The sequence below is a fragment of the Salarias fasciatus genome, chromosome 10 (genome assembly GCF_902148845.1).
Source record: "Salarias fasciatus chromosome 10, fSalaFa1.1, whole genome shotgun sequence".
Lineage (NCBI taxonomy): Eukaryota > Metazoa > Chordata > Actinopteri > Blenniiformes > Blenniidae > Salarias > Salarias fasciatus.
The window spans coordinates 14,552,630-14,568,386 of NC_043754.1; the positions used below are offsets into that span (position 1 = coordinate 14,552,630).

Genomic DNA, 15,757 nt, shown 5'->3' on the forward strand with positions numbered 1-15,757 from the left:
CAACACTCTGAGTCAAATGTAAAGCGCTTTATCCAACAGCCTCCTGCACTCAAAAAGGCCCATCAGAGGGCAAACACAGAGACAATCACCCACATTCATGTGCACCATTTGAGTGTCTCCAGACTCACTTAGAAATCCAGAGCTGAACTGCTGGAAGCAGAGAGTGGAAACAGATATGTTTTTGGACTGGGAAGAACATATAGACTTCACACAGGAAGACTCAGAAACTTGGAGTTGAACCATGCACTGTTTTTTTTTTTTTTAAATACATCTGTTGTTTTAGGCCAAACAGTCATTGCTACTACATATTGAATTAAATGCATGCTAAAAGTTTGACATCTTTGTTAAAATTGCATTCAATGCATAAGTTCTTGAGAAAAATATATATGTGTTGTGTTAGTATTAAAATATGCTTGCAAAAGATTTATAGTAAAAGTAAATATGGATATAGACACGTGGTTGGTAACAATAGTGGAGATGCCACCTGGCTCCGGCCCTCAGCTCACTCTGCAGTAATGCACCCGTGTCAACACAAACAAAGTGGCGAATGTGCTGAACTCAGTTGTCAGCGACTGGCATGTGTACACATGGGAACTATTTGTGTCTTTCCCAGGTCAGAAACATCGAGCGCAGTACAAAGGAGGCATTGTTATCATGTTGATCGAGTTCAATATGGTGTGCGATGCCATTTGGTAGTGATTCACAGTGATCAAGATTAGATTATTTCAAAGCCTGAAGGAAAGTTTCCATCCATTCCAATTGTCTTTATCTCCACCAGGACAGGTTCTGCTCCTGGTATTGATTGAAGTGACTCATGTGTTTTTGTCCTGAATTTTCTTTACTCCACATGAATAAGAGGAAAAATCGTACTTGTCATTCTCATAACTGCGAGGTAGAAGTCATACAAATGCTATGAATACTTAAAAAATATAGATTTTATAATTCCTCCAAGTAAACAAATGAAGGTGAAGATGCAATCACAAACAACAACTACACACAGCAGATGTATTTATCGTGAACTTGTTGCAGGATTGTTTTTCTCTCCAGCAGACATCAGCAAACATGAGAGTGCCATGTTGAAACTAAAAGTCTATAATCCACCATACCTTCTCTTTCTGACTCACTGGAGTGTGTCAGTTACATGAGGATCTACTTAATGTAAACAGGTTGATTACATCTCCAAGGCAGTGACGCAGTTCCCCTGATTGTACATGAAAAATGACAAAAACGAGACCGTAGCATTGTTTCATAACCATGCAAGCCCTGCAGGAACACATGTTTACACACCGCCTGCTGTCCATACTCACGCTTCTTGTCCTTTTATGACAATGCTTGTGCCTGGAAACTGTTATTAGCTATACAAAGCTGATTATCCAGATGTAACGAGCAGATCAGGTTCCATATGGCTTGAATTGTTTTAGAGTTAATGTACAACATTACTGTGACTACCAGCTGTGTCCAAAGGCCCTGGTAAATGCCACTTTGATATAACACAACGCAATTATTCACATTTTTCTATTAAATTCATATTCATAAGACTTGGTTTCCAATCCTGTAGCAGCAGGAAGGACATAAAACCTCGCCGAGTCAACTTTTCAAGTTGCACTGATTTACTGTGGTGATTCCTGTGTATAAAGTATAAAATATAAAGTAAGTAGCTAAACAGTATATATCAAGTACTCATAGTTTATGTAACTCAGCCTCTTCTGCTTTTATTCAGGACCGTCGAAGCATCGAATGAAACAGAGAATACATCACCCTCGCGTCACTGTAATAAAAAGACTGAGGATCCTCTCGCAGCTGTTTGTTATTGCAGAAAGAGTAACGCTGCAGCGCCACAGTAAATTTCCTCTGGTCAGCGTGCATGTGTGTGGCCAAAAAACATGGCCGTCATGATGATGATGGATAGATATGTAAAGAAGGTTTTCAACAACTGCCTCACCAGCTCGGAAAAGTAAACCTTCAACAATGAAAGAGTGATTATTCTGGTCTGAAAATGTCTGATGTTGGAAGTGAATATGTTTGACTTGAATGATACAACTATTTTGACATTCGGTGGACAAAGAGAAACATTTTAGCCACAGTTGTTCATGTAAACACAGTATTTCAAACACCTGCTCGGAATCCAGTGGCTTGGATCAAATTTTGATGGATTATTATTTAGAAAAAGGAGTACGTTTGAAAGAAAGGGACACATGCTGCAAAGAAAACAGTCAACATCTGATCCGGTTCTTTTGTCAATTACGTGTAATCGCTTCAACTTGCTAATGGTGAGTGTGTAAATCCGCAGCGTTCACGTGAGACGGATCAGGGTCTGTGGTGGTCCTAACGTTATGGAATCATCTGTTTTTCATTTCTGACTCAGCAATATTGCAACCACGTAAATTAAGCTTCATGATTCCCCGACAACTGTTTGCTTCCCCATGCGGCGCTCCGGGCTCAATGCGCTAAGTGGCACCATTGTTTCTGGCCTGCATCTTTACAACAATTGTTTTCTAAGCAGGGGATATAAAGTTCCCAAATGTCGCGCGATCTGGAGGAAAGAAAACAGGTATTTGTTTTAAAGCTTCAAAGCTGTTACCAATAATGAACTGCAATCCTCGCCTAATTCTGTACTTTAAATAACCGTTATATAAATTTTCTAAAGCCGCCAAACCTTGTGATGATGAATTAAGAATAGTAAATACGGGTTTTTCAATCACTAAATTGTAAATTTAACTGAGTTTTTGTTTGAGGAAGCAGCACATCATCACAGTCTGCGTAATTTTCACATTTACACATTTGTTTAGCTTCGCTTTTCCAATTACCTGACAAAGTGGGACACTTGGTTTCACCTGATCTGTTTAGTCTCCACCAGCTCCGACTAACTGCGTCTGTCTGCCATTTAAATTGGGGGCAGGCTTCATATAGTGGATTTCTCAAAGCCTATTTTATGCTGAAAACAGCTGTGACCTGCTGCTGGAAACTGCGAGCCGGAGCCAAAAAAGAACGGCTGAAAACAGCTCCGGCGCTTGTGAAGGCTGCTTGGCGGTATGGAGCGCCTCTGTTTGGAATAAAATGAATCATATCTCTGATTATGACAACATGGACATACATTAAACAGCTTCAGGATTACTGCTGCTTTCTGATGTTTGAACAACCTTCTGCTGTTTTATAAACGCCACATGATGGTCTAGTGGTTAAGCACTTTTACCTCCCAGCAAGAATATCCCCAGATTTTTTTAATGTTGTTCAATTAAAATGATAGTGTATATATATATATATATATATACCAATAATTATACAACAATCTCAGTAAATATTAGGATGTTCGTCTCTGTTTACGGAGATGAAAAGGGATTAAATGCACGAAGAGATGACATAATTCTCTCAGACAGCAGGGAGAAAACCAGACAGAGGCAGACGGATCATAATTACAAGACCGCTTGTCTTACCTGTTTCCCCTCAGGTTCTTCTCCACTCCGTCACACAACAACAGGGAGTAAATAGATTTTCAGTCATTTTAAGGGACTTCTCAGAGCGGGCCTGGGGTATGTCGACTGATGGCCGTCCGGGGACAAAGAACACAGAGACGGGGGCTCTCTGTAGTTTGGCTCAGATTTATAGCGAAGAGGCTTTGAAGAACATGTCATTCCGTTGATCTGCTCAATAAATCTTCGATGCAGACTACAGGCCTTTCAACCTCTCTCACTCTTTGGTTAGTCATCCTTTGAAGTCCCCTGAGGTTCAAGTAAAAGAGGTATCTGTGGATACTGTCTGCCGACGCCATTGTAAACATGATTACTGGCTTCGAGCTGCGTATTCGTAGAAGCTATTGTCTGGCAGCATCTTTTTTGTTTGTTTACGCAGATTTTTTTTTTTTTTTTTTCTTTAATGTTTTGATCAGATATGAGAAATATGCTGGGATTGAGATTGATTGAGACAATTCTGTTGAACTACACCAAGTACAAATAAGATAAATGTTTTGACTTTTATTTAAAAGCTGATCTAAATTGAGGACCCCCTGTTTAGTAAAAACACAAGCAATCCTATATTTAATTATTTATTCATTTCATTGACTAAAACACTAAAGTGATTTTTTTTGGTTTGTTTTAGATCAGAGGTGTTTTTTTAAATTATTTTATCAGGACATTTCCATCAAGCCACAGCAAAAGACAAACTTTAAAATTTAAATGTAAAGTTTTTCATGGCACTATACTACTGGTTTGGTCCACTCAAGATGAAATGTGCGAACTAAAATGTGTTTAACACTCCTGGTTTAGATTGACCTGACTTCACCGACGTGACTTCAGAGACACATAATCTTACTCATCCTTTTCCATTGATTAGTTTTAGTTCGATTAAGCAACACAACATACTAACATTCTTACTTTCTCAATCTGTTGCGTCACAACAGGTGAATTTGTAAAGTTTACACAACTCTGAAAACGGTGCCAGTCGCACTGTGACGGTATATACCTGATGTTGGGATCCAGTTTGACATCAGTGCCGCCGCCTGACACAGTCAGTGGGACCGGTTAGTGTGTGATTCAAAGTGACTCAGATTTTCAGACAGAGCTGCACATGTCTGCAGCCGTCTAACAGACACATTCCCAGGAATGTCTATGAGATCATTCCACTCAGGAGCAGAAAAATTGTACTCTAGCTCAGTGACTCATTCTCTAATTGGCTGGGGAAATGAAAAATCAAAAAGTGGGGCAGAGAGGATACTGGGATATCCACTGACAAATGGGAGAGGTCTTTTCTGTCTGTGAGGGATCCCGTTTTAACACACAACATACTCCTTGTTATTTTATCATACTCAGCACTTACAGCTTGTTGCTCAAGACAGCGATCAGGGAGCGATTACCTGGCCTTAGTTTTAAGTATGTGCCCAGATTATTCCTTAAGAACTTAAAGGCAAACATATTTTGGTAATCCTTCAATCCATAGTCTTGATTGTTTTCAGTCACGCGAACAGCGATGGTCGACAAATTGGTTTGTCTGTTGAGTACTTGAGGGCAGGTGATGGTACAGCGGCAGGCAAAGAGTGGTTTGACATGGCATTTCTTTGTGAGGTGAGTTTGCACGGTCTTTCTGTGTTCTCCTTCTGCAATCTAAAGATGTGCTGTTTGATTATTTTTTTACTTATATATTTTATATATTCATTGTAGTTCAGGGATCACATAGAGCGCAATTTCATCATGAGTGGGTGGGATAGAGAAAACATGCAATAATCACCTTTCTTTTTTAACTTGACAGTTTTGTTTTTTTTTTGTTTGAAAAAGGCTATTTATTTCCAAATCTGAACAATAGTAACAGAGATACTCCAATCTTAATAAAACTAATTTTAATGATGCAAAATACATGTCAAAAAACAACAACAGTACTCTCACACATTGCTTCTGGTCTTGTTCAAAGGTGCAATGTTTTTGGCCAGGAAATTGATACAATATTCTCTTTGAAGCTGAATTGTGATCCTCTGTTTCTGTTACTTGGGTTATCCGATCCTGTTGTTGTTAACAAGTACCATAAAAAATGTAAAGAATGCTTACGTTTTGCTCCAGAAAATGTCTACTGGTAAACTGGATATCAGATAATATTCCCTCAAGATCACAATGGCATAAGACTGTTTTGAGTTGTGTCTCCCTTGATTATCTGACTTGTAGATTACATCATAAAGACAGTGTTTTTCTAAAGACTTGGGAACCTTTTCTAACTTACATGGGACTAGAAATTTCGGCAGTAATTAAAAGGGCCCTTATTGTTTAAAACATAGGTAATTTGTATGGGCCAATTTTTTTTTCTTCCCTTTTTTTCTTTTCTTTTGTCTGTTTGTTCTTGTTGGCTTGTTCTGTTTTCAATTGTCACACTTTATAATAATCCTTGTGGATTTGTGAGAATGTGTGTTTAAAAAAAGCTAAAATGACAATAAATATATTTTGGAAAAAAAAAAAAAGATTGCAACCTCTTGTGGCCCTAATTTGGTCCACTCTCCTTATGTTTGACACCTGCCTCTGAAGGTAAGCACGGCTGCACTTTGAAGAATCATCAGGTGAAAGCAATTGTAACTTTGTTGCTCAGATTGTCAGATGTAATCTCAAAATAATAAAACATAAAATCCTAACCTGTGTTCATTGTTTGAAGCTGTAGAATGCTCGAGGAGCTTAAAAATAAATGAATGAGTTTCTCAGGAGAATCAGCTGATTTCTCCCACATTTCCACCTGCAGAATGAAGCGTTTCACCCGGCAGGGAGCAGCCTCCTCCTCCCCCCTCCCCCTCGGCTCCCCTCAGGCCGGCTGGAGGCGGACCGGGCGGACCGTCCTCCCTCACGACGGGGGCGGCTTCGTTATTTAAACTTCAATCTGGAGAGGAGGAAAAGTTTTCAGCGCCGGGACCGCGTTGCCCAGCAGATGCGCGCACTGGGAGCGTGTCTTTAAAACCCGAGTTTTGGCCAAACGGAGGAGCGCGGCGGACCTATCTCTCTCTCTCCCTCTCACTCGCTCTCTCTCTCTCGCTCTCTCTCTCTCTCGTCCCCCCCTCCACCCCCCACTCAGCCGGCCTGTCACCCGCCTGTTCGTCCCTCCATCGCGGCTCAGATGGCGAACCTGCCCCGCACCGTGACGCTGAAGGGACCCTCTCCGTGGGGGTTCCGCCTGGTGGGAGGACGGGACTTCAGCACGCCGTTAACCGTCTCCAGGGTAGGAGCCGCTCGCTCTCCTGTCGCCTTCAGATGCTGGTTCGATTCCCCAGAAACTAGAACTCCTCCATTTATTTATGAATGGGCGGATTAATTAGGAATTTAATAGGTGGGATTAACAGAGTAAAGTGTTTTAGGGGATACTCAAGTAGTGTAAAAAATTACCATTTATCATAAATTGACACGAGAAGAAGTGAGAAACTTCAATTTAACTGTGAGTGTGATGGAACAAAATATCAAAGTCCCAATATCATCTGAACCTAGTCAAAAAGTGATTCATAAATCTCATTAAATAACTTTTTAAAGTCAGTGAAACTAATAAAAATCTGAATTAGTTCCGAATTCCGATAAATATTGATGGACTGAGCCTGAAAGTCTCACATGGCACATCTGACAAATGACATGAAGGGATGCTGTTACTATATAACCAGACTGATTCATCATTGTTAAGAAGAATAGTAGCAAAAATCAATAAATGAATAAATAAATAAAAAAATCTTTGTGAACTTTCCTTACCCTCTGGAATATGGGTCAAGAGTCAGTGTGCTGGCAGTGGATCTGGCAGTAGCCAATAGTTCATCCTGGCCAGGGTAAACACAGCCTGGGCTTTCTGCAGAGGGGACAGAGGGGGAGGCGCTGACATTTGTTTTTCATCAGAGCTCCCTGGTGCTGCTGAGGGATTCCAGGTGTTGCACTCAGCTGGATCACCAGTCCCAAACCGACCCTTTAAATACAGGGCCTTCAAAACCAGAGGTGTAATTTTTACATTTACAGCAGGCTATTAATGACTTTGATGGAAGGGGACAAACCCGTGCAGGTCACCCAAAAGCCTGTTTCTTTTTACACCTACTCATGAAAAAGTTGTGATGCAATAATGACTCACAGTCGGTTCAAGAGTCAAAAGTCTTGAAAGATGCACATCTGTCCATTTATGGTTTCAACCTTCTCACATTAGCAGGGCTCAGTTGTTAACTTGGCACCTTGGACTCGCGGTATTGTACTGAAGAGTAGCTATAAAAACTGACAGGAGTAAACCTGACACTCCATTGGATTTTTATTTTTTTATTTTGGGAGCAATCCCGTTGTTGTTTTTTTTTTCAACAGGACAATTTTTTTTTCTTTTAGTTTCGTATTCATATTTATTTTTCTTCTCTTCCTGCCTGTGCATGGGTGTGGAGTTTCATGCACCGTTAGCAGCCTCTTGAATCCTTCTTGTTTTTATTGCTGACTTTGAGATCTCAAAGCATTTTGCAGCTTTGCGTGTCTGAGTTTCAGATGCATGCTTCGCTCTTTTAATAAAGTCTCAGGTTTATTGCAACTGATCACAGTTTCTCACCAATGCAACCTGTGTGTGCTTGCCAGTATGACAATCGTGGCATGCAAAGGGGAAGTGTTTTATATTGTGAATGTTGCATAACTCATGATGCCATCGATGAAATGAAGGAAAGGTTACACTTAGCAGACAATTATACAGCAACGACGGTAATAAAAAGAAAAAAAAGTCGAGCATTTACGAAGAGCTGCTTGCAGAAGTAAACAGGAAATTTTTTGGCAAACTTAAAAAGTCTTGACTTGTAAATTAGACGAGGAAGCAGCTGTTGATACACAAGCATATTTAGTAAAATATGTCATGTCAGCTCCATAAAAAACAATGTTTTAGCTGAAAGTTTTGGCCTCTTCAAGGCTTTTTTTGTTTCAAGTTTTCTGCCAGCCGTCACAGAGCAGATTCCATGTCCAGCTTGACTCATGTTGCTCAGAAACATCAGCAGACAATCCAAAATGTGTTTTACTGGCTGAACTCGATAATTGCTTAATCCTTGTGTTCGATGTCCTCATTTATGTGAGTGAATGAATCAAATTGGAGAAGAGGTGAGTAAGAAACACAGTCATGTGGAAAAGACATTCTCGATCCCCACCACCTGGGGACTGTTGACTCTGAAGCATTCTGTGATTCATTGCTGCTGATATATTGGAAAATCTCCTAAAATGGCAGTTCACTGTGTGCGTGGTGCATTCTTCCTGCACAGTGCATCGCTGAAAGATCACCACCCTTCGATCGTTCACGTTTTTTTTTTTCTGCACGGTGCATGCCGTCAAACACCTGCACCTCAGGACAGCGAAAGTTGTAAATACCAGAAAACAAGGTCCTGATGGCAGCAGCTGGTTCTTTGCTTAAGGTGATAATGTTCCAGGATAAGCCCATTAGTTCCCTGCCAGCCCATTAGGCGTCCAGCCAGTGAGTGGGGTGTCTGTCCGACTGTGGAAACACACTCCCTGTTAGTGTGCGTGAGCATGGTGGCGAAGCTTGTTAAATGCCCCCGTGAATGAGAGAGGTTGACTAGCAGAGAAACAGAAACCTATAAAAATCACTGATACAACCGCTGAAGCATTTAGAGTGAAGGCGCCAAATACGACAGCTGTATCGTAAGCCCTTTTTGTAATTCGGTGTCAAACTGACTTCCAAGCACAAGGTGACGCAGGACACTTGTCGGTCCTGCCAACTGGCAAGCTGTCGCCCCGCAGACAAAAATTTACAACTATGGACCGTGTAAATAATCATCAGCGGAGCTGAGCTCAGTCAGGGTGCAACGTCTCCTCCAACACTTCTCTTGCACCTGCTTGCCGTATGATGTAAAGTGACGGGTGAAGCTCTCAGACAAATCGGAATACACATTTGGTCTTTGGAAAGGAAAGCACAGAAAAAAAAAAAAAGTTTTGTAAAGCCAAGATGAAGCTCTTCAAGAAGAGATTCATAATGTCCAAAATGTTATGGTGAGATTAAACACCTGCAAATATATGTATTTGAAGGTATGAGTTCAATATTGATTAGATTAGAAAGATGAGCTAATCAGATTTCATTTTCAAAATGGATATTTGCAATCGCAAAAGACAAAAAACCCCACAACAAAAACCATCCCACAAAAAGCACGATTAACACTGTAGGACCTCAGTCTGGTTCTTGTTAAAGTTCTGTATAATAGTCTTTTTCCAGACCATCTGTAGATCATTGGACACAGCAAAGAATCAACTTACATTCATCTTTATGGTTTTATTTCTTTTTAACTTCTCAGTGGGCCCAAAGTCCAGCCCCAGGCAGACTAATATGTTACCAGAGAGCGGACCATTTTCCCTCTTGGTGGTTGATGTTTGCGAGCTTAGATTAGGTGACAGAGAAAGAGAGAGAGTGAAAATCCCTCACGAGCTTCATGTGTGCATTTCTTGTATCCTCTCGTGTGCTATACTGTTGCCACAAATCAGCATTTTTCCACCGCTATTTCAGGAATTTGATAAGTATAACCGCAAGACTTACAGTTTTCGGTATTTTTATGCTTGTTTTAAAAGCATAACCGAATGACGGAAAGTAAATTAGGAACATATAAGTTTGAGTGCTTTTGCAGTTTTATATCCAGTGAACTCGATGTCCTTGGTACCCTTTAATCTCTGTCTGACTTTGCCACATACCAGAGACAGCGCATGTGACCTAAAGCCTCATGGGTTGGTTCTCGGACACTGCTGGTTATAACAGTCAGCTTTTAAACGCCGCTCTCTGGCCGCTTTCGAGCTCCAGCCTAGAATTACATACAGTATGCTGCATCTCCGCAACAAACTCGGCGCAAGATAACAGATGGCACTCTCAAAGAATTTCCTGTTGTCAGTGAGGCTGGGTAGCTCGTGAAGCAGCCGGGCAGGAGGGAACAATGCGAGTCCTTGGGTTGCTGCTCAGCATTTCCTGCTCATCTGGTTATCTGATGTGAGAGACTGGCGACGCGCTCAATGACTGATGTATTTATGAACTCTTTGAGCACCACTGGGGACATTGTCAGATCTGGTCTATCCATCTATCTGTCTGGTTCCGTAATTGTCATTTCATTCCCAAGATTTTGAGCAACTTTCAAGTAAAATACCAAACAATGACTGAAAAGTACACAAAGAAATAGTGATATATGTGACTAATTGCTTCACTGTCTTGTTAAAAATCCAATTTACAAGCATGGCAACACACTTTCATGTGACTGACACACACGTGTAGCAGTATAATGATCTATTCAGCAATACATGAATTCATTACAAACACTTAAATGTGTCCCCAGATAGATCGTAATCAGCTGTATTGGTCATCTTGGCTGTGAGCAACTCACACCAGTCACATCCTCGCACCCCGAGTCATGTTTTGGCTTCTAAAACACCATCAAGGTCATAACCATGGCTGCTATCTCAGCTCCAACAAGCAAACAGAGCCGACTGACGCGCTGCCAGGAATTACTCCCTGTGTTGCTGAGACGGGAGATTCAACACTCCCTCCCAGCAGCATGTGTCTTTCTGGAATACAGGAAAACAGACTGTGAGAGTGACAAGAAACATTAAACCCTGGAAGAAGAGGCTGGTCAGACGAGGTTTAGATAACAATCTCAGCTTGAAAGTTTTTTTTTTTTTTGGAATAAATAAATTAAACATAAATGAGAACATTCCGTTGTTTCCTTCATTCAGGTAAAAGGAAAGGACAGTCGAATAACTGTAGCTGCTGGTATGAGTGCCGGTGCCACAGTACGGTGACGGTGTTCATCCCGTCTTATCTCCTGCTGTTCATCATGCTCGCGTCCACAAAGTGAAATCTCCCCGGTGGGTCAGCCTCGCGTCTGAGTGGAACCACGCCGTGTCTCACCACGTCGCTGCCAGACATGAGGCTGTCATTTGCTAACCGCTCTATCTGTTCATGTTTAAACTGTGTCACTGTTTGTTGAGTGGATCCACATGGACGTGCGGCTGTTTAGATTTCCTAATAACCGGCTGCTGAAGTTGCTTTTCATGCTCAATCACGGCTGTCACTCTAATGCCTTGTGCATCTTATGCGGTCTTATCTAAGAGGTGTAAAAACTCAAAATTGATAGCATAAGCATAGATTGTGTTATTTGCTTGAACTCCTGACCGTTTAACGTGCAGTTGTAGAGCGGAAGGAGAAAAAAAAAATCCCTCTTGGGTTAGCACAATGATGACTTTCTGTGGACTTAATGAATCTAATTCTGATTATGTCATGAGTTATAAATACCACATGACCGCTGCTCATTTAGTCAACGTACTCATCTGGACTTCCTGGAAGAAAAAAAAAGGACTTTTCTTTGATTTGCCATTGAAAGTAAGTTTACTTGTTGATGATAAAATTTGGATTTATACCATGTGAGACTACGTTGCTAAGGCTGAATCCACTCGTTGAATTTCTTGCCTTTTGTTTCTCACCGCAGTGGTTTTGGAAACCACTTTTCATCACTCGCAGCAGCTTTTGTTCCCTTTCAGATCTTCATTAGCGGCACTCACGCTGGGTTTGTTTCCAGAAGATCTTAGAGGACTGCCTCTTTCCAAACCTCTTGTTACCACAAGGGTTTAGTATGCACAAGATTTAAAAAAAGACTGGGATAAACAAAATGTGGCAGTCTTTAAAGCCTAATTTAAAAAAAAATAAAAATTAAGTTCCTAAATATTCACTTTATATACTCTACGTTAGCTTCACATTTTCCTGCAGATGTTTAGAAGTGTCCTATAGAGACGACTCAGGCATGCGGTTGTGGTACATGGCATACCGCTGTGTGTGAATCATGCACTAATCTTTATGGTTTGACCCTTAGGTGATATTCGTCATTGCGCGTGTGTGTGTGTTGTGTTGTGGGGTGCATGAACTTTCCACCACGGTGACACAACCCAGGCGCAGACCCGAGAGACAAACAAACATCTGACGTGCCTTCACACTGGGGAGGTCGTGCTAAATGACGGGGTCAAACTATAACCTGCACTCAGTGTCTGTCAACGCTGGCTTAGACCGACAGGAATGTGTTACATTTCCCACCCCGGATCGCCTTGATTCATGCTTTTTCCCCTCATTACAAGACTCAATCTTTCATTTACCTGGATAAGCTTTGTTTATTCTTGTTGAGTTTAGGTGGGTTTGTATTTTTTGTTGTTGTTGTTTTTAGAGACCCACACACACACACACACACACGCACACAGTGACCTCTCAGTTTACCGGAACTGAGTCAGGGACGTTTGGGCGGTCAGAGGCTGTAAATTAGGAATTCCACATCTGAACCACACGACTCAGCTATTAGTGCTTCATGGACCGTGAACTTGTGTGCCTTCGCTCTTCTGAGGCTCTTCCCACCATGCAACTCCTGCACAAACAGACCCACTGTGCGTCTCCTCTCCGGGTTTTGTTTATTTCAACACAAGCTTTTAATCTAACTGGGCATGGAGCGTCCATGAGTGGTGCTCTCAAGGTGGTGAAGGCTCCAAAAGGCAGCGTGAGATGTGGCGGTGGGTGTTCTGGTATGAAGATGAGATGAGTTTAAAAAGTGCTGCGTCTGAAAAAGACAAAGATGAATCACTAAAACCTGACATATGAGCGCTTCACTAATGGGGTAAATGGCACTAAATCTTCTACATACAGTTAGTCATTTTTTACTTTTAGATCTCAGACATGTGGCAAAGTACTAAACTGTGGGTTTTTGAACTGTGTGTCTTTGGAGTTTTATTTATTTATTTTTTTAGCTACCGACCAGTAGTTTAAAAATAGACCATTGGTCTATCAAAGTGACTTATTTGTGGTTCATCTCATAACTGGATTGAAAATTTTAGATTTTAACATCAAATTCATTCATATTTATTCATAAATAGGGAAAGCAATCATTGTTTTACTGCCAGTACTTGTACCTCCGTTTCTAGTGGTGTTAAGTTTAAAACGGAGATCATGCGAATGCTATTAATCAGAAATGGAAAAAGAAAAAGAAAGTAATTGTGGCTCTTTAGGTGATATAAAATTGTCACAGATTATTCCTTCCAAAACCACTGTGACTGCAGAAATTGCATCCAGCTGGAGACGATCTCTTCACATTTTAATGAGTGGAAAAATACAAACAAATAGCCGTGTGCATCATTGCGGGACAGCTCACAGAGTTCAGTGACAATTGCTCATTTTTCATGATGTTTTTGTTTCATGGCTGTTGAATATTTCCCGTTCCAGCAGTAATCGGTACTTTCTTTCATTTTATCTCCACCAAGAGTGTCAGATCAGTCGGAGGCAGGCCTGGAAATAGCAGGGACATTTATGTATGAGTGCAATAAAGGAAAATTGATATCATATGTTACTTGGTATGTCTGTGAAGGTGAAACTTACCCACTGGGGTGTAAGCCTCCCCCCTCCCCCCATCCTTTCCATCTCACTCCTACGTCTCTCTGTGGGGCTCAAATGTCCAAAGATCAGCGTGTTTCAGGAATGATAGATCACAGAGAAGAGCGACCGGCTGTGTTTGACCGCTGAGTTAATCCTCTAAATTAAAGCGATGCGAACTTCCTTTTTATGAAATACCAAAAAGACAGAGTGAAAAATGTCCGAGAGAAATACAGCACATCAATCAAATGCTTGCAAAGCTTGTACTTGCAGAGTTGTTGAATTTTAAGTCTCAAAGTAGTCGACCTCTGAACTCTTGAACCGGTGACAAAGGATTTACTCCAATATCGTTTTTAAATGATCATAAAACTGCAAATGTTTGGATTGTACTCAATTTTAAAAGGCCAGTGATCCATAAACGTTCCTATTTTCTCCAGATATTTCAGCACTTTCAATCTCTGAACGACTTCTCACTTCCAAGTGTCGTTGTTGCTGACTTTAGAGAACCTATAGTGCTGCCTAAGGCAACATTACATAAATCAAAAAGGAGCTTCCTTTGTTGAATTTGGCTTCTCTTTTGACACTCCCATGCTAATGCATTTCTTCTTTTTTACGCCCCTTTTTCCCTCACTGGTATTTTGTCAGCAGCTCTGTCTGTTTTATTTTGTTTTTTTTTTTGTGGGGAACATGAGAGTTTGATTGTTGCTTCTGTGACCTTCAGGTAACGCCTGGCAGCAAGGCGGCCCAGGGTGACCTCTGCCCGGGAGACACCATCCTGGCCATCAACGGAGACAGCACGGAAGTCATGACGCACATGGAGGCTCAGAACCGGATCAAAACCTGCACTCAGCAGCTCACGCTCAGCGTCTGCAGGTACTGAACCAAGGCTCTGACCACACCTGAGAGTAACGGCAAACTTCATCTTGAAGTATTGATTGATAAGAGATAAAAGTGTTGGCAATTGATTTATTTTTTTTACTGTCAGGCTCATTAAGTGAACTGAGTTGAATAATTTGACAAATCCTACATGACTCAGGACATTTGCTGCCTCTTGTCCGTGAACACAGATTGTCTTTATTCCTGTTTAGCCTGGCACGGTTGCGTCACAGTGACAGATGACAGGTTAACGACTGTTTAAATGATCCGCTCGCGGCTCCCGTCGAGCGCCGTCAAAACCAATGAGGCTTGCACTTACAGTGAGTCAGAGAGTGACCTTTTCCAAATGGACTCCACGGGTCAATATTGAAGGTTTCACTTCTTCATTAGCTGGAAAATTGTATTCTGCTCATCAGTCTGCTGCATTATTTTATTCCTAGTGTTGGCTGACCTTACTCGGTCGACGGGAGAACATGTTTCTGTCTGCGTAGCAGAATGGAAATGATCTATCCAAACATTTAATGACAAGGGGGTGTGAAAGGAAAAGGGTCACGGCTGGTTAATGGGTTGTGACCAAGGGGAAAACTGAAATGCCGTTCCCTTCCCACATTTCTATTAGACGGCTGCTTTGGCTTTCCAGAATATTGGAAAGTGCAGAGCGAATCTGGCAGCCTCTGAATCCCGTCCTCTTCGAAGAAGAAGAACACCGTGTGGTTTTAGCCTCGGTTACAAGTGACAGCTGCCAACGGGTGCTTCGGCTCGCTCCTTTTACGGCAGCACACGCGAGAGAATCTCCCTCCGTCTTTCTGCTTCTCCCCCGGAATGGTTTGAAGCAAAAAGCTGACCTGAAAACACAGCAGGAACGAGGATCCCTCCAGGAGGAGGATCAGATCCATCAGAGAGGAAGGCATTCACATGCCAGAATCCCTGAAAGGTTTTTCTGCCTCTGTGTTGTATTAGTGTTTTATCATGTGCACTCCAGCGTGCACGAGCCCCCCTCCACCTCCCGCTTGTAGGAACCATTCAGTCATATATCAAGCCAAGT

At 41.6% G+C, this 15,757-nt stretch overlaps 1 protein-coding gene across 1 annotated transcript in view; it reads left to right on the forward strand.

Moving 5' to 3' along the window:
* Positions 1–6,363: 6,363 nt before the first annotated feature.
* pdlim4 (PDZ and LIM domain 4) overlaps positions 6,364–15,757 on the forward strand; it is a 34,446-nt gene continuing 25,052 nt past the window's right edge. Inside the window, exons 1-2 of the mRNA XM_030100636.1 lie at positions 6,364–6,681; positions 14,558–14,709. Coding sequence (XP_029956496.1) covers positions 6,580–6,681; positions 14,558–14,709 — 254 coding nt within the window. The 5' untranslated portion in view covers positions 6,364–6,579. The remainder of the gene's footprint in view (positions 6,682–14,557; positions 14,710–15,757) is intronic.